The sequence below is a fragment of the Vespa crabro genome, chromosome 21, assembly GCF_910589235.1.
Source record: "Vespa crabro chromosome 21, iyVesCrab1.2, whole genome shotgun sequence".
In the NCBI taxonomy this organism is placed as follows: domain Eukaryota; kingdom Metazoa; phylum Arthropoda; class Insecta; order Hymenoptera; family Vespidae; genus Vespa; species Vespa crabro.
The window spans coordinates 60,260-85,383 of record NC_060975.1 but is presented as its reverse complement, the minus strand read 5'-3'; the positions used below and the strand labels follow the sequence as shown (position 1 = coordinate 85,383).

General features: G+C 39.8%; 1 protein-coding gene across 4 annotated transcripts; it reads left to right on the top strand.

The window, feature by feature from the left end:
- The first annotated feature begins 534 nt into the window (after positions 1-534).
- Positions 535-23,429, top strand: LOC124431541 (tyramine receptor 1). Of its 4 annotated transcripts, none has more exons than XM_046979582.1 (3): positions 535-692; positions 11,884-12,087; positions 18,666-23,429. In XM_046979582.1, the coding sequence occupies exon 3, from the start codon at positions 18,722-18,724 to the stop codon at positions 19,946-19,948; it is 1,227 nt and encodes a 408-aa protein (XP_046835538.1). In that variant the 5' UTR covers positions 535-692; positions 11,884-12,087; positions 18,666-18,721; the 3' UTR covers positions 19,949-23,429. The 4 variants fall into 4 exon arrangements, with proteins under 4 accessions (XP_046835538.1, XP_046835542.1, XP_046835541.1 ...); XM_046979586.1 differs by lacking the exon at positions 535-692 and adding an exon at positions 716-1,156; XM_046979585.1 differs by lacking the exon at positions 535-692 and adding an exon at positions 716-1,160.
- Positions 23,430-25,124: the final 1,695 nt, after the last annotated feature.

Genomic DNA, 25,124 nt, shown 5'->3' with positions numbered 1-25,124 from the left:
TCAACTATTTCAATTATTTTCGCGCATCGTTTTGCGCACAGCAAACATAATAAAAGTAATTTTTTACATTGGAAAATATAAATAATAGGAATAAAAATAGAAAGGGAGATGAAATATTGAAAAACTTGCTTGGCGAGAGAACGAGCAGGATCTAAGGAAAATAGGAAAAGGAGAAAAGTAGGAAAGAAAAGAAAAGAAAAGAGAAGAGGATAAAAAGGAAGAAAGAATGGACGCGATAGAGAATTTTTCAAAAGTATACCACTTTCCTCCCACAGCCTCCTTTCTTCCCAGCATCTGGCTTTTACCAATTCCGTCGGTTTTTCGCAGATAGAAAGACGGATGGACCGGGAGGGATGCTTGCAGCGCGTTTAAGAAAAAGAGAGAAGAGAAGATGGAGGAACGGGAGTAAGAGAGAAGCCGATTTCGCGTGGAAGAGTTTGCGCAGAGTCGACGACGAAACGACATCGTCGAGGACGTGCTGCTGCCGGAGCGAAAAAGGCTGTGTGCGCAACAGAGAGAGAGAGAGAGAGAGAGAGAGAGAGAGAGAGAGGGCGCAGGGCTGACCGTTCACGTCTTTTCGACGTCGACGCAACCCCGTTGGCGCAGAATAGCTGCTCAGTGCTCGTCGAACGGCGCTGTGCTGCGACGGGACCATGCCGCCGCGCCCTGCACCACCGATCAACCGATCACAGGTACGCGAGATCAACCACGAGATTAAACGACGATCGCAATTCCCATCTCTTTTACCTTCCTACACTTTACCCTTTTTATCGAGCTTGCCATCTTTTTCTCAATTCTTCGTTTCTCGCTTCTTTCCTCTTCCACCCTTTTCGTATTCCGCCCCTCCCCCTTCTCCTCCACCCCGCCCCGCTCTCTCTCTCTCTCTCTCTTTCTCTCTCTCTCTCGCTGTCTTTTCTTTAAATATATATCCTTATCGCGCGATCGCAACGAGAGAGTCAGAGTTTTTGTCTTTGGTGCGAGCTCGGATCTTTGTGAGTGCGACAACTCGTTCGACGATCCCCACGAAGACCTGTGGCATCTTTCCAAGAGACTCCTTTACTTTTATCGCTTATTTAATTTTGTGTAGTGTGCCTAACTCGCCGCTAATAAGATCGGCAAGGATCGCGGTGGATCGATTTCATTCTAGGGTGATCAAGTGTGTAAGCCTTCGAGTGCTCAGTTCACGAGATAGAGAGAGAGACGTCTCTCTCTCTCTCTCTCTCGTCCTCACGAGACGCTTATTCAAACGAGAAATGTTTGTCGGGTTCTAGACGCATATTTTAATATACAATACTTGTGGACGCCCATGGGTGCATTCGTCCTTTCGATCTCTTTTCATTTTGCATTTCGAAATTTTGTCGTGTCAAGGTCCGAGCGAAAAGTAAAATTTCAGATGTATTAAAAATTTAAGATAGTATATTTTTGAAAAAAGTTCAACAAACATTTTATCAAGCTATTATTTCATTGAAAAAAATCCTATCAACGAAGTAGAAGACTAATTCGAATGATATTTTTAGATCGATGCTTCTTCGCTGGATGTAAGAAGAAGTGCCGAAGACTCTCGATCGTACTGCTAAGAACGATAGGAGAGAGAGAGAGAGAGAGAGAGAGAGAGAGAGAGAGAGAACTCGTCTCCGAAGGATTTTCGCGCGTAACGCGTTTTCCGATAAGTTTTTCGGACGTCTCGACCTCGATCGATGCTTCATACGATCCTTCTCGTGTCTCTAAACGTTTGCTAGGAAAAAGAGAGGGAGGGAGAGAGAGAGCGAGAGGGAGAGGGAAAAAATACAGACAAGGGTGCCTTTCTAACAAGCTTACATTACCCATACGTGATAGGTACGTCATTGTTCGATCGTTGAAAATGTAATTTTTTTCCTTTTTGAACTTTCCAAATCGTTATCGACGATAAAGTTCGTTGCTTTTTTCTTTTACAATTTATATTAATCAACGTAACGTTTTTTCCCAAAGCTGTCAGGCATTTTCAAAGGTCTTGTTGAAGACGGAAAAGAGAGAAAGAAAATAGACAAGACCGAGGATCGACGCTTCTAAGCTCAGCATGATAGCAGTTGTTCCGTTCGCAGCCGATTTGTGAAATACGTCTTCGTTAATGAATCGATTAAGCGAGAAACGTGCAGAAATATTCTTAAGTTGTACACGCCGAAAATGCGAGATTCTTTTTGATTAGAACAACAAGTTAAAAGTAGTTAGCGACGTTCTATCTACGTGAAAGAGAAAATTCGCTAGATCCTTTTGGATTTGAATTCTCGTCGCGCTTTATCGTCCTCACCAATAAATTTGCATAAACTTTAAGCTTGTCACCTTCTTTCGCCAACTTTCTTACCGAATTTAATCCTTTAACGAATCTTTCTTAAAGCTCATTATTATATTTCCTTTTCTTTTTCATTTTCGTTATATCCATTTGCATTTTTTATTCCTTTTACTCGACGAACAAAACCGCGAGAACCGAGAGAACAATTATTGTCGATGAAAAGTCGGCCACCGGTTCTAGGTAGATGAAAAGTTTTTTCACATATAAAACGTAATCCATGGAATTCGGTTGGCACTACCTAGCTCCCAAGCAAAATACAACTAGTAACGAACTCTCCACAATCTACGTGCGTCACCATCGAGGCAATTCAATTTTTTTTTTTCTTTTTTCTTTTTATAAAATTTCAAATATTCTCTGAATCCGTGCTGAAAAGTAAATCAAATTTTCATCTTTTTCTTCTTTATAATTTTTATAGAGCAATGATCGATAGTTTTTTTTTTGCTCTTTAGTACGTTTTACGTTTCTAGTCGAATTCCATCGAATTTCCCCGAATTCGTTCGAAATCACTAAACAAGATATTCAAAAGTAATGACGATCTTTAGGATATCTATTGCAAATTGAATATTTTCCCGTTAAATCCAATTTATCATCGGGAATATGGATCGAGCAAGACTTTCGGATTGAACGCCACTACGTGGGAATAAAACCGATACTTTTCGCATATCCGAACGAGAATACTTTTCCTTCGTGCGACGGGAAGCTTAGAAGATGGAGATGTAAAGAGAGAAAGAACTAAGTTTATTGTATTAGGGTTTCGGTCGGTTCGAAGGTAATACCAATAGTATTCTGTTGAACTACAACTTTTTCTTCTGCTTCTTCTTCTTCTTCTTCATCTTATTATTATTATTAGCGTTTAGGAAGAAAAAATAGAAACTTTATTTTCAAAGATGTAACATGCATATATATACGTGTATATACTTACGGACGAATGTACGTATAATAGTTGGTTCGTTCATCTCTTTCTTTCTCTCTGTCGATCTCTATCTTCGCTCAGAGTTAAAACTCGGAGGGTCCGTTCGTATATCGAGTGTTGGTGAATTTTCGCTGTTGTACGGGTGAGCTTGACGGGGAGGGGAGAGAGAGAGGAGGTATATAGGCATAGGTTATTGATTATCGTGAATGGCTTTATAAATAACCGATCGTGTAGGAGCACCCACAGGAGACGCATAAATGTCGTTGGATGAGTTGCCTTCTTTAGAAGGCAATACGAAGGCATACGCTCTCTTTCCTCTGCTATCGTCGTTGTGCCCGCGCGGAAGGACTCTGCACGTGCACGAGAGAGAGAGAGAGAGAGAGAGAGAGAGAGAGAGAGAGAGAGAGAGATAAGGTTCTTTGAGCCGATACGAAAAAATCACGAAGAACGACTCGTTGTTCTTGCGAGCGAATACGAGGAGGATCGACAATAGCGAAAGGGTGCAATGGAACTTTGTTGCTCGCTTCTTCTATGCATTGAAAGGATGAGAGATACGGCGCGGCGTCGAATACCGACGATATAACTTTACGTCTACGGGAAGACGAATTACATAATCAGCAGATCATACTTGCGGTGTCGAGAATTTCAAAGGGAAGAGAAGGAGGAGAGGGCGCGATGTCGAGGAAAATGCAAAATTACATCCGTCTATCTCGATTCAACGCGCTACGGGTTAAACGTTAAATTTTGTACATTTTTCTTTCTTTCGAGATGATTCGTTATACTTCTCTTTTCTATGGGTGAAAATATATGTAAAGGAATTTTCTTTGTTAACAACATTTTGAGGAAATTTATTATCGAAATCTATTTTTTCTTCTTTTTTTCCAACTATGCAAATATACAAGTTCAATGTTACTCAGGTTGGCTCATCGAAGAGTCAATGCTAGAACAAATATTAATTATTAATAATATCGATACGAGAGAGAGTATCATACGTGTGTCTAATGTGTATTATTAAAAAAAATGGCTGCGTCTTTAATTTTTATCGGATTTTTATTATTGGGAAGAATTCACACACACACACACACACACACATGTTGTTGCGTTCAAGATTATTCACGGTTAGCAGTCACTTTGTAAAGACTGCACGAAAGTGAAAATCTTTGAGTAGCAACTGGCTATATCAATAGCACCGAGATGCAAATTAGAATATTTATCGAAAGAGATACTCATCGAGGATGAAGACATTTCAATATTGTTTCGTTACTTGTTTCTTTTTAAATTAGTTTAGATATACTTCCGATAGACCACCGTCAAACGTTGTAGATAATACGATCGTTTTCGAATATTTAGGAATTATATAGCTTTGCGTCTCGTTTCAAGTAAGAAAAGTTTAACCAGTGGATCGATCGATCGTGGTAAGGTCAGTTATTCGATGTTGCTCACGATCACATATAAGTATATTCACGTCATCGCTCTCTCAGATATAATTTCTAGTTTGTCAATGTTTGTCACGTGTGTATGTACATGTAATGTGTATGAGGAAACGCGCGGTATAACGCTTTAACTACGATATTATATATACGTAAGGTTTCGAGGAAATCATCAATGGATCCTTCGAATCAACAAAATGAATCTGCATTATCCATAACTCATATTACCTCATAGATTTTATTCATTTAGGCGTGTTACATTAGCTCAAATAAAAAAGAAAGCCACTCTCGAAATGATTTCAACGACAAAAAATAGCTTCCTATGGGAACGGAACGAACGAGCTCGGATTGGTCATTGTCCTTAGTAGTAGTTCCAATCGATCATTGAATATCGTGCGAAATCTTTAGGCGGGTTAAACTTTTTCAATTAAGCTTCGACGTTATGTTATGCTTTACAGTTTACGGATCCATTCAAAGCATTGGAGTCTCGATCGTAGAACGAAGGTAGAGAGAGAGAGAGAGAGAGAGAGAGAGAGAGAGAGAGAGAGAGAGAGAGAGACGAAACAAAGTCGATTCAAAGTATAGTTAGGCGAGAGGCAGTGGGTAGTAGAATCGCTCGCAACATTTTTACGATGAAATTTATCGAGCAAGCGGCGCTCTTTCGAAAATTACATTCAACTCGTTTAGTTATGTATATCATCTTCGAATACTAGTCAGTGTTACGATATGGAAATTTTTTTAACTACAACGAAGTAGAGATAAAACTTTATTTATTTGGCGTATCACGTTTAGTAATATAAAGAGAAAAAGAAATGACAGAATAATAGAAATGAATAATGTTTATGTTCGGTAGGTATAAAGTAATTCATTAAATGAAGATAGAGATATTGTTCAAATGTGTCCAAGTCGAACGATACCTCTTTCGTTTTTATTATCATTTTTACGTTATTATTCGTTGAGGAGAAATCATATATGATTAAAAATATGAAAGAACAATCGAATTAATAAACGTGCAAGAAGAGAATAGCCTAAATCGAAGTAGATAATTCGTAGAAAGAATAAAAGCTAGGTTACATTTATATTAGTGTAATGGTACGTATTAAAGATACCTACGAGATGATTAAAAAATTTAGAATAAATTTCTAATAAAAGATTGAAAGGATTACGAAGAGCAGTGGAGTCGCGTTAAAATTCAAAGCGTCGACTCGTGCGGTTTTAAGGAAGTTCACGAAGAAGAGATGGAAATCCTCCAAGGCAAGGAAAGTTCAAGGAACACGATATACGATTTCCATCGATTTTTCTTTACGTTCCTTGTATAGTACGTTATCTAATACAAGTATATCTATCTCCGATACCGATCGGGTGTATGTAATGTGTCTACGTACGTTGACGTCTACTTTCGAGAATCGACCGTCTCGTGGGTAAGACAAAGTAAGAGAGAGAGAGAGAGAGAGAGACGGTCATATTACAAGATTATTCCCGTAACATGATTTTTGCGTTCGAGCGTGGTTACATAAAAAAGTAACTCTACCTGCCATGACCTATCTATCTACCTATCAACTCCGCCGGATTTCTAACATATTCCTTACGCGTCTTTCTCGTAACGTGTGATGTTACCAAACATCTCAACGTGTGTATCTCAATGGCAAACTACTAAGCGTATCGAGATGGCTATTCGCACTAAGTAAATTATTTTCTTATATTATTATCTTATTGATATATAATGATATAGAGGAAAAAAGAAAACTCTCCCTATCTCATTTGGATCCATTTTGGATCGTAACGTAACAATTCGTTGAGAATTTATCGTTCATTCGCCCGAAAGAATATCTCGGAATAAATAGATGTGCTCTTCTAAAACGATTTCATCCCCTTGCTCCCTTCTACGGGAGCAATGCGCGGCCTTCCGTGGTTTTACCGTTGAAAAACTCTGCTCCCGGTACGTACGAGATACCGTACCGCACCACTGGGACTCGTTGCAACGCGAGATAGCATAAAGCGAAATACTCGTACTATAATTTTCTCTTACCAGTAGAGTAACAATGGATATTGTCGAATTTTTACGAAGCTTTCGCCATATAAGAAATGGATGATTTCTCCAAACAAGGAAAGAAAGGAAAAACAAAAAAAAGAAAAAAGACTGGAAAGATGAATTCATTTTATCTTTGACATAGATGATGATCGATGGTTTATCATCGAAATAGCATTTGAGCAACGTTACCGTAAGCGCATACTGCACAATGCACCGACGGCTTACCTATAGGAGCAAAATTGAATTTTTCTTCCTATTCCATTCCAGGGTTATTTTAGAGAAGCGTAACAAACGAAGCAGAGTCGCGAGCCGTTTGAAACGTTGAGTGCCATTGTATCTTTCGAGTACACGCGAAGAGAGTGGGAGGGAGGGAGAGAGAGAGAGAGAGAGAGAGAGAGAGAGAGAGAGAGAGAGAGAGAGAGAGTAACACACGCTCGGTGCTCGGAATTCTTTCTTTTTTCTTGGCTTATTTAACGGTGCCGATGTCGAAACGATAATCGTTCGTGAATGCTCTGTTGCTTTTATCGCGGCACAGTGATTTCAGGATCACTCGATTTATAATCCACGCCTATGCCTATTTACGTGCTCTCTTTACGTGCGCGCAGTCGAGAGAGGGAGAGAGAGAGAGAAATTCATCGTTTCTTCGTTTATCATTATTAGAAATTTCTTACTTGATTAAGAATCCTTGTCAACTTTCATAAATGCGTCAAGCGAATGAATCGAAACGACGTTTTTAAGATAAACGTTTCGTTGAAGAAGAAGAAGAAAGTTGGAGAAACGTCATATTTTCTTTATACGATCGAGACATTCTATATCTATCGTTTATCAGTTTTATTTTATTCGCATAATCTTTATAATTGAATTATTGCATAAACGTGCTCTTTAAAAGGATTTCTTTTTTTTTTTTCCCCCCCCCAATCGTAAGTTTCTTTCTTTTTACAAGCAACGCGCGCGAGAACAACACCAAGGAAGAATAGAAGAGAGACAAAACGAATCATCCGATAATCGTATTGGCTTTCGTTGAAATTCTAATCGAAGGTTGCACTGGAACGGAGGTTCTTCGTAAACGCGATTTAAATCGTGGCTTTGTATGCAGAATTTTGACCGATCTTAATCGATTTTTTCTCTTCCTTTCGTTCTTTCGTTTTACCGGTTGCGTCGTTTTTTCGTTTTTCATTCGACAAGGAGAGTTTGCGGAGAGTCCCGGATTTATCGTCTGAACAGCAACTGGAGGATTAATTGAAAGAGCGTATATTCTTCCGACGTAAATGGTCTGAAGTTAGCTTCGAAAGAAATAAGAAATCCCGTTTGGATCGTACACATCGTATCATCGTATTTAGGCTTGGGCGCGAAATAAATGTTCGCGGTGCGTGTTTACGCGTACCATACGGTGATGAACGGTACGCACGTGCGTACCTTAATACAGAGCAATGTATCATGAACGGCCTTTAGCGAGGACATTTCCCGAAGTCACTTCAACCCTGGCCCATTTCACCCGTGCATTCGCATTCGCATTCGCATTCGCATTCGCGCGAATTAATTTCGGTCAAGCACGGCTCGATCGAGCAATAAAGTATCTTCTCCGTTTAATCTCCATATTTACATGGTGCTAAAATACAATTTCCTCGACAAATCTTCGTCGCGTTCAAGCTTTGGAAATGAAAAGAAGAAGAAAGCAGGAAAAGCTTCTTATTTTTCTTTTTTTCATTATTATTCAATTCAAGGCCGACCTTAATTTTTCATCTTCCTATCTAAACGAGTACTTTCTTCTACGAATGTGAATTACGAGTATCCGAGAAATTTCATCGTTCCTTCTTATCAGCTCGCCTACGGACTTGATTAAGAGTTCCTCTTCCGTACATTGTTTCAAGTTTATTACGTTTAAAGGGAAACGACGAGTTTGAGTTTAGCGAAGTAGAACTTTCGATCTTACGTAGATAACGCGAGTTATCTCGAGTAACTCTATTAAGAAACGTTCCCTCTTTCTTTATTTCCATTATATTAAGATTACTCTCGATTACTAATTCTAATCTCGTATCGTTGAAAAGGTAAAAGTATCGTGTCAAAAAATTTCATTAGAATATTCGAATCCATTAGAGAGGAGTCATATAGTAGAGAGATGAGAGTTAAAAGGGGAGATTCGCGAACGGTAGAATCACCATCATTTTCAGAACGATCGTGCGATATCTTTCAACCGCCGGCGCCTATTAAAAATTTCATTTTCCTCTTCGGCGCAACAGGGGATAACTGTGTCGCGCTACCTAACTCGTCCTACTTTCTCTCGCATTACACTTATCTCGCTTTAACTTGCTGCTTCGTCTTCTCATGAGGGCGAGATGTTTATTTTCCTTTCCTGCAAGATCGGACGGACCATCGAAAACCGACCATAGCCGAAATCGTTAAACTCTCAACGAGAGTAGAGACCGAGGCCGTCGGCGGTCGTTACCTGCGCGGACAATGTGAACAAATTTTTTTATCTTTTTATTCATATTATATTGCCAGTTAGTACTTTAACGATTCGTTCTTTTTCTCGTTAGAAGATTCATTAAAAGATTCATCGTAAAACGATCGAACCGGCCGAAAAGGATCTGACGATCTTTTTTTCGAAATTTTTCATGGACTGGACCGGTAAGAATCATCCCATTCTACTTTTATTCATGTTTTCTATTGAAATTCCCATAAATGTAATGGATGTCTGTTAGTATCCTATGCATTTACGCATACGTATTTAGACACGTACTCGTAACAAGTACCGCTTTATTTTTCATACGAATGACGTCGATTGCGAAATGAGATAGGAAAAAAAAATCATTCAATTATTCGTGCTCTTATTTTTACATTATTTTATTCACTTTTATAACTTGGATCGAACGCCGTAGCGACCTATCGATATGAAATCGATAAAAAATACGTTGAAAATGTAATATTTTGAAACGCGTAGGATGAGTCCCGCCTTTAAAAGGATCCTTCTTACCCCACTCAGAGAGATTAATAAACGTGGAGCTACCTAACGGTTGGTTATAAACTATATCACGATATAATTAGGGAACTACTTTCTTTATTAGTTTCATAAATTATTACGAGACGTTAGTTAAGAGACATCAATGAAATGAGCATAATTAAAAGTTAAAAGCAGCGCGACGGGGAAAAAGAGGGACCGTAAACTTTCTCATTTATTCGGCTCGAGTATGTGTATATATGTGTGTGTGTGTGTGTGTGTGTGTGTGTGTGTGTGTGTGTGTGTGTGTGTGTGTGTGTGTGTATATATATATATATATATATATATATATATATATATTCATTTATTTTATACAACGATAAACGAGCACGAATTCTCTCTTAGACGTTTTTCTTAGCAATCCCAATGTATGCCGGAAAAACTCGTCGATAGATTTCGATAGATCTTTTGGACTTTATAGCTCCAAGCGTAAATTTATCATTGTATCTTCGTTAGTGATAAAACATAGCGGACGAACGTTTACCTCTTAGAAAATTTTACCAAAAGGTCTGTTTCAATCGAATGGTGACCTTTTTAAATAAAATATGAAAAAGGAATAAAAGGGTTTCGTAGCTGAGCAATAACGGAAATCGTTGAGCAAGCAATTTTCAATTGATCATACGATTCACCCTGTATATCGAAGAAACTCTGGAGAAATCTATCGGTCGTCATCGAAAGCATTCTTCTTTGTCCACCGATCTCCATTTCCTCGCATTGTTCCAATTGCCGTCCCTTTTCAACGACAGAGTCGAGAACTGAAACGAAGGAAGTAGGTATCGTGTCGGAGATATTACTACAGGATGCAGAGAGAGAGAGAGAGAGAGAGAGAGCGTAAGCTCGGCGGCGATTACCTGTTACAACAAAGACGAGAAAGGAAACGAAGGACGGACGTCGTATGTCTCATTATTTTCATATAAAAGAAATGACAGTAGCTGGATGTCTTGTCAAAACGCAACTCTGTGAATCGTAAGAAAAGAGAAAAAGAGTTGGGAAACGAGAATACCTTTGGTTAATAAATAATCGAAATTAGTAACAAACATGACGCGACGAAGTTCGTGCTCGTCATGTTCTCCATTTTCTTACTGTTCGGGAAATGATGATTCGATTCAAAATTTCTTGACAATGGATACCATTTTGAAAAAGAAACGATCGATGAAAATTCACACACGCGCAAACTTAAAAAGGAATTGAAAATTTTTATTCTTATAAAGTGTTATAGCGATGGTGATTGCATAATACACTCTAGACGGTTGTACTTAAATACAAATCGGTAGATATCTTGGAGCTTTCACGTACGAAATAAAAAGTAATGTTCTCGTCTGATTTTCCCACGATTTCGAAATACATTTAAGAGCGTACTGTCATTACGCTCGCTCGGTCTTTCCAGTAATCTGTGTCATTTTCGTATTCCGGTCACAGATGCAAACCGTATCGACAAGTTGTTCGGCCTTTCTCCGTATAAGCGCATTCTTCTTGAAGTAGGTTAAGACTAGAATTAAATTTTTCCGCGGTCGAGACTTTACGAAAAAGATATCGATCGTTCTTTTCTTTTAAATGGTAACCAAGTCGGATTGGTAATATAATTTTAATATCTAATCAGACGTATTTAATAGCTACGATAATCGTATCTGATTCGATGTGCCCTTTTCGCTTTTTGATATTTCGAAATTCTCCATTCGAAGATCGTAACGTTTGCAAAGGGAGCCTAATTAGAGTCAATTAGAGAGATTCCTAATTGGGAACAATGACGTATGTATACGTGCGCGTATAATTGCGACGATTCGTCTCTCTCTCTCTCTCTCTCTCTCTCTCTCTCTCTCTCTCTCTCTCTCTCTCTCTCTCTCCGATGCATGCCAGCTCATTCCTTTCTAATTAAAAGGTGTTCCTAAACTTTGACGTAGAGTCATTTTTCTAGTCACATGGCACATCGTATTGGCCATCGTAATGGCGCGTGTCGTTTAAAAGGCGAAAGGGACGATGAATTAAAATATCCGAGCAGATTCGTCGCACCAGAAGAGCTTATAGACCGATACACATTTTATGACTTTACTCAGTCGTTCTTGTAAGAGAGAACGCGGATACAATGAATGTTCAATTATAATACAGAGAATTATTATCGACTGGCATGGCCCAAAGAAAGCAAAAAATAATTAATAAATAATTAATTGTATTTTCTTCTAGATTTTATAACCAGTCGCCCTGCGCCGATAGGAATTGATGGCCGGGTTGCGTTCGTTGCGTCGAGGATCGACGCTAGACCGTTGGCATCCACGCGTCGATGATCTACATGCGATCGACGCGTACGATCGATCCTTCCTGGACGAGATTTTCCAACAAATTCGAATCTCATCGAGACGTTACCAAAGCCGTAACATCGGATCTGCCGTAAGTATCGGATAATTTTCTCTTCTAATGAAGGAAAAAGTAATGTCTAAAGAAGGTAACTGCTTTGAGATTAAATCGAAGGTTTTAATAAAAGACCTGGCTAACGTGCTATTATCTAATATCAAATTACAGTAGGAAGGCCCGATCGAGATCGTTGGAGGGTTAGCACCAAGAGAAAGAGGCGCGTGACTTTAAGTTTCTTTATTTTTTCTCTTTCGCTTTATTCGCTCCGAACACATTAATCGAAATCGTCACGAAATCGAGACTCAGGGAAATTCTTTCCTTTTCTAACGACAATGGATCATAATAGAATGGCCCTTTAAATTGCCTTTAAATTGCCGATTGTCCGAAACTTGTTCGGATAATAAGAAAATTCAAGAAAAAGTTTCTCCTAAAGTTGTGCTAGAAGATTAAGAATGTACAGAGATAAGGGGAAAAAAGAATTGATCGGGAATGTCGTTGAAGCACCTTCTCGATTAATTGGATTTGCTTTGGGAGAAGGAGCGGCTGAATCTAGATCGATCTAAGTTTGATGATAGGAAATATTAAAGGGATTGCGTCTGGGCTATCCTCCATTAAGCGATTTCATCCGCTCGATTGGCGGGTCTCTGTGGTATACGCATTAATGCATGGATATCTCTGTACGATATGCACGTGTGCTTATACGATTATATGCGTATTATATACATAAATATATATATATATATATATATATATATATATATATATATATAAACGATTTATATGCGTATATATTTACGTGTACGTTTGCAACTATCGTTTTACTATCGAGTTTACGTTTACGCATTTATCTACATATGTAGATCACTCGGCGATCAATCGCAAAGCGTAACTCGAACTCGGTTGTGATTTAAATCGGCTTTAACTTTGGTCCGCCAACTAAATCTTGAGGCAACTTACTTCTATCCAACGTACGTAACGTTAAATTCGTATATCGCAAACGTTCATAAACAAGAAAACGACATCGATGAAGAGCTTGGGATTTAGTTTCTCGTTAAAATATCATCAAAAGTCCGAGATATATTCCTCCTTCTCCCATCATTAATCCTCTTATCAAAACTAGATTGAAGAATATTCAAAGTTTTTTTTGACGATAGAGATATTGATTCATGATACTTATATCTAGAACCTCCTCGATACGTTATCATATTTGCTTTCCATATCCGTCCAAAGTAATTTTCAATTTATTCAATATTCATTCATTTATTTATTTTAAAGCTGTACGCCCGAATCGTTGAATAGCAAGTTTTTTACTCGTCAATGACTTTTGACCGATCGCCTACGTATAAATTTTGTTTCATCCAAATAGAATGACAAATTCGAAAGACTTATTTTCCATAGCTTTCCTCTAAGAACATAAATACCCAAGTCCAATGAAAATAATGTAGATTTAATTTTCTTATCCTTCGTTATCAAAGGTGGTTAAAGTTTTTCAATCTTGGGGTAAATGCAACCCTCGGATATTTCTTAATGAGTCGCAGAGGAAAGTTAGCCGACGAGCAAACAAAGTTTCATTTCATTTGGCCCGCAGTGTTGAACACGGATTATGCTCCGAGCGAGGAACATTCATTCATTAAGGTCAAATCGAAGGACGATATCAGGAACTTACTTTCTTCGAGATCATTCGGTTTTTATATTATATTTTCGTGCACTTTTGTGCTTCTATTTCTCTTCCTTCCTCTTGAAATCAGGCGAAATGTCCTTGGGAATGTATTGCGAATTTCTCGTAGTTTTGGTCGACCTCTCGACTTATACCAATAATGTGTTAAAATGTGCAATAAACGTAGTAATAAACGATGAAAACGTGGTAAAGGGCATACGCTGCTACGTCGCGGTAGCTCATGTGAAATGGAGAGAGAGAGAGAGAGAGAGAGAGAGAGAGAGAGAGAGAGAGAGAGTGGAAGAAAGGTTCCAATTTATTTTAATTCATACTTTACTCTTCGATCAATTTTCAATTTTTTCTTGCAAGATCGACATTGACCGATATTTAAAATTTCTCCAAGCGAGACACGATATCGTGTGAAGCTCTCATCCGCGTGTTAGGCAGATGCCTGTTTATTCGCGCATACGCGCGTATTAAAGCAACGTATCGATCAGATTCTACTCTTGCTTCTACCGTTGCTACTATTGCCGTTATTGATGTTGCCGATGATGTTATTGCCACTGCTGTCCGCGATGGATAAGGTGTAAAACGAAACACATATATGTCATGAATAACGAGAGGATGTACGCTTCGGGTATCTTAGTGAAAGTTTCATGACCGATGATTATTCATACGTTTGCTCGAGCGGTATCGTCCCTTTCCTTCCGCATCGCCGATTCGATCATCACTCTAGTATAATATATCGTAGCTAACACAGCGGATAATAATATCACCAAAATAATAATATCACTCTAAATGATCGTCGTAATCACGTTTATTTTCTAATATAATCTTTTCTTTCTTGGATATTGAAAGAAAGAGATAGAGAGATAGATGTAAACGTTGAAGAAAGATATAATATGTATATAGACGTATCATGCATTTATTTTGTCATGAAAACGCCGTATAATTGGTATGATTGAAGCTCCATACTTTTCCTTTCTTATTTTCAACGAAATTATAACTAAACTCTATTAGAATTCTGTATTATGATAAATCTCAATGAAGCGTTTTTGTACGCAATGCGGTCGTTTTTATCTAATCGCCGTTACGAATGCGAATATATTGTCTTTTGATCGCTTACCGCAAAGATAGTAAAATAAAGAGTGGGAGGGAGGGAAAATGAGAAAAAGAACAGTGGATCGCAAATAATCGATAGTATACCACATAGATATAGATATATACACGGTGCAAAGTTGCTCGCATAAATCGACCGAGAATCGACTCGGCTCGGTGGGACTCTTAACGATGAAAGTGGAAATTGGATGAACGCAAAAGGGAATGGCAAAGCAACTGGTGTAGGATGCATGTACGTATGTTAGCGAACGAAATTATCGTACGACGGAATTTTCATGAGCGAAATTTTATTCGAGCCCTCTCTCTCTCTCTCTCTCTCTCTCTCTCCTTTTCTTAACAACGTTAAAATTCTCCAGATAAAAGAAGAAGAAGAACGGAATAAGAAAAAGAAGCAGAGGGCTTTATTTGAACTTTATAGTCTTTCGTTCTCAGGGTACTCGTTTTAATAGTCCTTGCGGTCTTTTCTATGACTTTGAGTTTTTCCGAGAAAAGAAAAAAAAAGAAAACCAGAGTTTCTCGGAAGGAATGAATAATAATTGGAGCTCTCATAAAAAGTTTCCGAAGGATTACGTTCGCGAGAAACGAAGACGCGACTTTTAGAAAAAAATAGATAGGTTCATTGCGAATAATAATTTATTATTATCAATAATAATATTTGCTCAATCCATTTTTATAATTTTATAACTTCTCGTAATTTTTCGATCGAGATCGTCTCACAGATCGATGGTCTTTAATTAAGAATGGAGATAAATCATGGGCGAGTGTAATCGCGGCGATGGATTTCTCAAAAAGAGCTCGTCAATGGAAAATCACGCTCGTTCGAGAATCATGCTCGCAGGAAACGATTTTACGAGAACGAGCGAGAGAGAGGCAGCGTTTAATTTTTGCCAGAGAAAGACTAAAACTCTTTCGGATCTATTTGTAAGCGTATCTAGTGGAAAACGGAGGAAGGAAGGAATAAAGGAAAAGGATTTAGCGCGTCGATCGTCGCTCTCCGTTGCTCGAACCCTGACGAGACTCGATCGGTCGGTCAGTCGGTCGATCGTCATCGAGAAAATGAGAGAAAAGTGATTGGGAAGCGGGGAGAGAAGGAGAGAGATTCTTTATGGTTGGAAAAGGGAGGGTGTTCTCTAATTGGTCCGACAGCCACTGCTGCCATCCGTCGAGCGACGTTTATCCGTAATTAGTTCTTTCCGTTTTGACGAGAAACGAGGGGGATGCATATAGCCCGTTGGCCACACTCTAGCCCGCGTATTTACACCTTCTAAATCGATTTCGATTTATATTTCGACAGACATTTCGATTGACATTTCGATGGATAGATCGACGTCTTATAGAGAAAATTCGGAGGTACATCAAAGTAGCATTCCAAAGTGTGAGAACGCATCTTAACCTATTATATACCTTAATGTTAGGAGAGTTTGATCGAAATAAGTGTTGTTCGTACCATAGAGTAAATTAGATTGCACGCTAAGGATAGGATTGAAGATGATTCGTGTTAATACCACGTGTCGGTACTTGCCTAATAAATCTTTCATAGCAAATTCGTGAAAAGTTAAGAGGAGAGAAAATTACCTTCGAAGCGTAAGAAGCAAAGTCATGTTTTACATGCTCGAGGACAGTTTAACGCTCTACGTACGTTTTCGTTCTTGGAGAACTTGCTTACTTACTTACTTAGGTACGTACCTACCTCTACCTATCTGCAGACGTCGGCTGGAGCGAACTTGGAGAAAGATTACGAAAACGAGTCATAGAAAAGTCGTAGAAAAGTCCTAGGATCGAGAACGTTTTCGTAGTCGAGTATAAAAGAATTGGTACTAGTTAGTTAGCGAATGAGGATAATTTAAGTGGATGAGAATTCTTTCTAAATAAATAATCTCAATCCTTTCGCTCTCTCTCTCTCTCTCTCTCTCTCTCTCTCTCTCTCTCTCTCTCTCTCCCTCTCTTTTTCTTTTCGAAACTTTAAATGAGATATACGTCGTTTAATATCACGTAGTATTACGTATTAATTGGAAAAGTTGGCGTATATGTTATAGCGAATGAAGAGTTCCTTCGTAAAATCTTTTAACTAAAGTTTTCTGTGATACGATGCCATTTGTTTTTCTCTCTCTCTCACGCACGCACGCACGCACGCACGCACGCACGCACGCACGCACGCACGCACGCTCAGTCTTTGTCTCTCGAGTTGAAAGTTTTTAACGACAAGCACGATTGTACATTTCAGCCGAATCCCTCGAGCCACGCGGAAACTCATGGATGGTACCACGGATGGTGCGCGTCGAATTTTAACGAGCGTATCGTATCGAATCGAGCTAGAAAGCTCTTGTGTGGCGTGCGCGTCTAGAACAAATTCTACGACCTTCGATCTTTAACGAACGAGCATTGAAAATTTCGAAGGCACGAAAGCGCACAATGCGATCGTTTGGTTAAATAAAACGACAGGAGGAGAGAGGCAAAAAATCGTGAGATTTCGTTAGACGTCGAGAGAGCTTTCGTCAGTCACTCGCGCGAATTCTTTTAAAGATATGATAGTTTAGTTTTTTATTCGATTCGAATCTTCACTCAACTCGGGACTTATTTCTTTTCAACGTTGCTAACAGTTCGTACGTAAGAAGAACGATCGAGTGACTTTTCGATCTTTTCGAACGTACATACATTTTGCTCGATGCGCGTAGCACATTTAGAAATCACGAATCAAAACTCTCGTGACGAGTGTTAATTCGAGCATTTTATAGGAATTGAAACGCGTTTTCAAGCCGTGCGCAAGCTTTCAAAGCGGTTTACCTTCCGCCTTCTGAATTATTGATTTTCGGCTTTGACCTCGTGTAGTTATCAAGACCTTGAATTATTTCTCTTTCAGACTAATCGTGGGACAACGAGAGTGGCCTTCCAATGTATTTTCACATTTTTCGATTCTCTGGTGTATCGGTGGACTTTCGGTTCGACTTGCAAATTTGTCGTTTCAACCGTTTCAATACATAGGACTCTCAAAGGATTTGAGAAAGAAACATTGTTAGCTCGTTCAAAGGCACGCCTTATCAATACGAAAATATGATATAAAAGTCATAAATATTTACTTTTGTAACAATATAAATTGATTAGGTTGCAACAATGCAATGGAAACATAGGAAATTAATATTGGATTCGTTGAGATTCGTTCTATACTATTCTGGTATTCCGTATCGTTTTCCTTCTCTCGATCGACCGCCGAAGGAAGAATTTTTTTCGTGTTCACTCTTGACGATCAAACGGCTAAACAACGCGACGATCTAGAGTCGGATGAGAAGCTTCTCGGAATCTCGTTCGTTCTCTTGACTCGCTTTGACAGTCTAGCTCCCCCCTCTCTCTGAACTGGAGGAGATTACCGGTGACGACTCGAAAAAGATCTACTCGAGGGAGTTGATATTTTCATCGATTCCGAAACACTGATCTCGGAGAAAGCGAAAGAGAACGAACCTGCATTCTGAGCGGCCTGGTTTCCCACGAATCCCACGAGAGAGAGAGAGAGAGAGAGAGAGAGAAGATAGATCGCATCGAGCGCACTCGTGCGATTCGTCGCTTTTGTCGTCGCGAGCTCGTTCATCGAAACGACTCTTCATTCGTTGACGCGCGCGCCTATAGAATGATATTCTCGTCGAGGACCGATTTCGACCGATTTCGACCGATTTCGACCGATTTCGACCGATTTCGACCGATTTCGACCGATTTCGACCGATTCGTTTCATTCTCCGTTCTTTCCCGCGAGAATCTAAGCAAAGGGAAAGCGCGATGAGATATAGGAAAGGGCAGAGAATGAGAGCGAGCGAGAGAGACTAACCAAGGATCGATCTTGTTGCAGGATCGCGAGATCATCGGAGAGCCAAGGGAATAAGGAAACTAGGAAAAGGAGAAAAGATGACCGAGACAATGTCCGAAGATTACGAGGTAGTCCCGAGGAGCGACGGGTCGTGCGAGGACGCGGAAACGCAAGCGGACTTTGGAATGCCGGGTTGGGAAGCGGCGGTTGCTTCCCTCACTCTCGGATTCATCGTTCTAGCTACGGTTCTGGGCAATTCATTGGTAATCCTGAGCGTCTTCACCTATAGGCCCCTGAGAATAGTCCAAAACTTTTTCATCGTTTCACTTGCGGTAGCCGATTTGGCCTTGGCGATCCTTGTGATGCCATTCAACCTAGCTTACCTCCTTCTCGGTAAATGGATCTTTGGTATACACTTTTGCAAGCTCTGGCTGACATGCGACGTTCTCTGTTGCACCGCGAGCATACTCAATCTCTGCGCGATAGCTCTCGACCGTTATTGGGCCATTACCGATCCGATTAATTACGCGCAGAAGCGTACGCTTAAGAGAGTTCTTGGAACGATAGCCGGAGTTTGGCTCCTGTCCGGTGCCATAAGCTCCCCACCTTTGGCAGGATGGAACGATTGGCCGGAAGAACTCGAGGACGACACGCCATGTCAGCTTACCAGAAGGCAGGGCTACGTGATTTATTCGGCGCTCGGCTCCTTCTTCATACCCCTATTCCTGATGAGCCTCGTTTATCTCGAGATATTTCTCGCTACGAGAAGGAGATTGCGCGAACGTGCTCGACAGAGCAGACTCGGTGCCGTTCAATCTACGAGACACCGGGAGACCGACGACGCCGAGTCCGTAAGTTCCGAGACGAATCACAACGAGAGATCGACGCCGCGGACGCACGCAAAGCCCTCGCTGATCGACGACGAGCCGACCGAGGTGACGATCGGCGGTGGTGGCGGTGGTGCCACCGGCAGCGTCACCGGCAATTCTCGACGAGTCGCATCTGCCAGCGGTGCTGGACAAACCCCACCTACCACCGCCACGGTCTACCAATTCATCGAGGAACGACAGAGAATTTCTCTCTCGAAGGAGAGACGCGCCGCGAGAACGCTCGGCGTCATCATGGGCGTCTTCGTGGTTTGCTGGCTACCCTTCTTCCTCATGTACGTCATCGTCCCATTCTGCCCGGCTTGCTGTCCCTCCATCAGGCTCGTTTACATCATCACGTGGCTGGGTTATCTCAACAGCGCTCTCAATCCTCTCATCTATACCATATTCAATCTCGACTACAGGCGAGCTTTCCGAAGGCTATTGCGCATTCGCTGATTGTGAGATCGAACTTTGATTCTCCTCTGTCCATTTCTCCTCTGTCCATTTCTCCTCTGTCCATTTCTCCTCTGTCCATTTCTCCTCTGTCCATTTCTCCTCTGTCGATTTCTCCTCTCCTCTCCTCTCCTCTTATCTTATCTTTCTATTTCCGTCTTCGCATCGAGGTTGATTCGACGACCATCGTTGATGCTCCTTCTTCTTCCTCCCGAAAATCGAAACCGAATTATACGAGCGGAAGAAGAGCACGCCTAGTGAGAGAAAGAATACTCTCCTTTGATATAGAGTAACGCGTTTAAAAGCATTTCTCTTACCTTGAAAGAAACTCAAGTACGTACACGGCAAATTATTCGGATACGTTTGAGCTCTCCGGTGCACGCTGCGAATAATTATGCGATCTCTTTACTCGTCCCACCGGACGATGCTTCTATTAATTTGCTCTGTTCGTTCGAAAAATGACGCGGCATTAATCAAATTCCAGCCGGAGAAATTTTTTAGAGAAAAGGGCTTGGGAATTGGGAAGATAGATGGGTAGATAGACAGGTAGGTAGGTAGATAGATAGATAGAAAGAGAGAGAAGTCTGGCCGACAAAGAGAAAACGACTTTGATCGGATCGAAGAAAAACTCATCATGAAATTAAGTATCAACGGGCAAGATATATTTGTCGACTTTGTTAATTAATCTCATCACGTTTCTTCTTATATACGTCCGTTAGTTCGAATTAAATCGTTGTTTTTCCTGATATTAAAGCGATTCATTTTATAATGCGACATCTTTCGCGTTAAATCGTTAATTCGTTTTTGAGGCAAACTACGAAACTAGTTGTTTTATCTGTTCGTAACGTTCGAAATCAATCGAATAATCGGATCACGTCCGTTCCAATAATTTCTTTTTATTCTCTTATGAAAACTTAACATCGAAAATCCATCGACCATGATATCGGTCTAATGAAAGGATGCTAGGCTGGGGGAGGAACAACTGTGCTTAAAATCACATTCTTGTCCATTCGTATTTACTCATATCCTTAATGATTTTCGATAATCTCAAATTGTCTCAAATTTTCGTTAAGAAAAAATAACATAAACGAACGCGCATTTAATATGTATTTAATCAATGCGTCGTAACGTTCAAGTTAAGATTTAAAGTTTGAAAACGTAAGATTACGATTTATTTTCACGCATAGGAGTTTGAATGAAAACCTTGTTATTTTTGTCGAAAAAGATCGATAAGGACGGGCAATTAACGTGGACTGTCTTTTGGATTGAAAAGCAAAGAAAATAGTAGTAAAGATTTAATTAGTTAACAAGTCAGCCTCTCTCTCTCTCTCTCTCTCTCTCTCTCTCTCATATCGCAGGAACCGGCCAACTACCAAATTCGTTAAAACTCAATCGATGAAATTGGGACGGCGAACAATTTTCGTAGAAACGAGTAAACGAACATCGTCGAGAACAACACTCGCTAGTTCGTAAGAATTTCTCGTTGAAAATGCAAACAATTGCATATGTCTTTACGGAGGAGGGAAGAAACGATGCTTCGAGATAACGAGTAATCGCGAAGAAAAAACAAAAGAAATAAATAAAAATCGTATGGTCCGCTCGAGGAACGAAAAAATGTCTAAAATAAGGTTATAGAAAAACATATGGTTGCCGATTATATCGATTAAAGGAAAATTCGTTTGGCAATCAATGCGCATGACGTTTATCTTAATGCACGGTTGTGCATTGATATAGTTTAATAAACACGTGTACACTGGCTGTACACCGATTGTACACTGGCTGTACATTGGATTTTCCGTAAAACTAAGATTACTCGTGTGTTAGGTGTCTTATATGGCACGCTTACTTACGTTCGAGAAAAGTCACGTAGGTATAATTGACGAGTATAATTGACGAGTATAATCGACGTTACGTAAAGTCGCACATTTCCCAGTACGGATACGTTCGGATAGAGTTCGCGATCGCTCGACTTTTAGATGGTACCATCTAGGAGACGGAGAAGAGATTTTTATCCTAGAACGTAGGAACGAATAGAATCGTTCTCTTGGGGAATCTGAAGAAAATGGTTAGAAAGGATTCTTAAGAAAATCGATTTCGAGCAGAGATTTTCCAATATTACGATATCTCGTTGACTTTCGGTGCCTTCCTTCTTGAACGAAGTATTATCGAACGAAGGGAAAGAAGATCCTTCTTCCTTCGTATGCGTTTATGATTTTTTTTTGTACCTTTCCTATGATAAGGAGAGAACGGGAGAAGGTGAGACAATTTGAATTAGCGGTTTATTAGTCAAATGGAACGTTAATTCCCTATTGGTGCTTAACTATTCGCTTTAAGCCGGCCGATCGATCATAATGAAGTATTAATGACTAAATGTGGGAGACATTTCGGAAGATCGGTCCAATTATTCAACGAATGGAATTCTCTGACACGGGGCCGAATTTCCCGAGACTAGTACGCGAGTCGAGTAGAATCGAATTGAGAGCAAGGGGAGTGAGCGAGGGAGGGCAGGTGGGGACAGGTGGGGACTTTCACAGTGGTTAATTAAAAATTTCATTGTCCCTGAGGTATCGTCTCTCGTCTCCCTTGAAACTTTTCTTCTACGGCAGAATATCGTCTTCTGCTATTCCCTCGGAAAGAAAGGGACTCATTGGGAAAATGTACGTATAAGCCATGAGATACGAGGCGAGACAATAGACAGATCTTTCTTTATTTTTTCATTTATAATTTTCAAATGCGCCTATCGAAAGACGACGACTCGGCGATGTAGGCGAGACCAGGTTTAATGCTTATTTAACGAAACGAAAAGAAATAAGTGAAAATCGATTTGAATGTTTTTTATAATTCGTCCTTAGCAAATTCTCCGATTCTGTTAAGAAACGTGATTATGCGATTCTAACGAATGGATCATATTTAACGGGTTTTGTAGTCGGACAAAGTATTGATAAGATCAAAGCCCATGCTGGAAATAATTAGAAAAATTCTCCAACGTGTCGATTGTTCTGAGTCAATTCGGGAATCCTCGTCAATTCCCCTCTTGTAGTTTTATCGTCTGCTTATTCGTCTTTCTCTCTTCCGACCATTAAATCCCCACCCATTTTCACACGAATCGACCCTTTCAAATTCGTTTCTAATTAACGTTACGAGCGGAGTTTCGTAGCGCTGCCGTCGTCTCGGATTAAATCGTATTTAATCGAAATTCGAATTTAAGGGAATAAACCTTTTTCTACGCATGCGCACACTCCCGTCTACATAAACGATGAAAAATTATTTCTCTTTTTTTACTTGTATTCTACCTCTTTAAAAGCTTTCTTCTTTCTACTCACAATCGATGTAGAAGAGTAAAAAATGCTCTCATATTTGCTCTCATGTTTATTCGAATTAAATTACTCTCTCTCTCTCTCTCTCTCTCTCTCTCTCTCTCTCTCTCTCTCTCTCTCTCTCTCTCTCTCTCTCTCGCTCGCTCGCTCGCTCGCTCGCTCGCTCTCTTTAATTTCCTCTTTTTTTCTTTGCCATCATTGAAAGTTGAGAATTATTAATTCACGCGTTGCGTTCGCTCGGCGATATTCACGACAAAAGCGTTCGGTCCAATTAAAGTCGGAATCGATTTCGACAAAGATCCTTTCTCCCCAGGAAAGAGATCATCTTTTTATCGTCGAAAGGAAAGGAGGAAGGGTCGATCGAGTACATCTCGCAAATAATTAGCCACGATAGGAAGAGTCTCGCGTATTTTAGATAAAACCGATAGAAGGTATATACATATACTTATCGTTCGTGAAACACGATTATGGTTGTGAGTATCGATAACGAACACTTACGTAAAAGTACCTAAGCGAAATAAAAGGAAAAACGAAGAAAAAGACACGTCATAGGAAATGACCAATGCTTAAACGCTAAGGAATAAAACAAAACAAAAAAGAAACACACACACACACACACATAATATACAAAGTACGCGAAAGATGATGGTTGTGCTATAATACGTAACATATAAAGATTATTTACAAAAATTGTTTCTGGGCTCGTATACACGCATAAATACCTATGCGTTAATACGCAGCATAATCCGCAAATATACGTGTATAAACGCCATATAAAAGTGCGCTAATGATGTAAGAATCCATTCTCGTTCGGGTCTCGCGAGAAAAGAACTCGTCGAATCGTAAGTTACATCTAAACAGAGAAACGGTGCATGCTGAATTTTTCAATTGTGAAAAATAACAGACTGTATTACACTCATTTTAAGACTTATCGAAGATTCGGCAAATTGACTATAATAGCTTGTAGTCTTCTTCGATACATAGAACAATTGTTCGCACCGTCAGCCATAAAATAAAAAAAGAAAGAACAAAACAAGAGATTTAGAAAGTGAAACACTTTCGAATGGAGAAGTGACATAAGTCATCCCTGTTTTCGGATGTACGTACGTGTAGAGTACTTTTCTCTCGACTCGAGGACTCGTCGAGAATTTTACTCGATGCGAAAGCGGGAAACACGTAGAAAACGTACATAGGAACGTATCTTTTACCATTAAAAAGATCGAATTATGAAGAACACAGACGAGGATATTTGTAGGGAGAAAAAATGAAGCAGAAAAAAAAGAAAAGAAAAAAGAATAAGAGAGAGGGCTCGACGGCGCTGTGGCCCTCCCTCACCTCTCCTTTTCCCTTTCAACTTGAACTTCCCCTCTCGAGTGCGGCTCTAACAAATTAAGCCACGACTTCGTCGCAAGGGCACTCTATAATAAGGTTGTGATAAGGTTGTGAGATATGTACGCTTCGTAGCCGCGCGCTACGGACGTCACAAGATTTTAAATTTAAGCTTACTTTAGTGAAGAAAACAGAAAAAATTGAGAAAAAAGGAAGAAGGAAGAATAAGAGAAAAATATAGAGATGCAGAGAGGGTGAGAAAGAGAGATTGAACGGATTTATCAAATATCGAGCTTGGCCACTGACGATGCAGCGAGGATCCTTTCGGGAACGAAATATTCGTTATGTCATTCGTTAAAATCACAAATATTTATGGTCCAAAACGAAAATTCCTTCTCGAAGAGAGTCTCCCTTATATATCTAAAATTGAATTCTAATATTTCAACGAGACGTTCATTGAAATATTGTCGTTTAATGTTATCATAGAATTTCTCTGATTCTTTGGATCGTCTTTACGATTCGATTCGATTTCG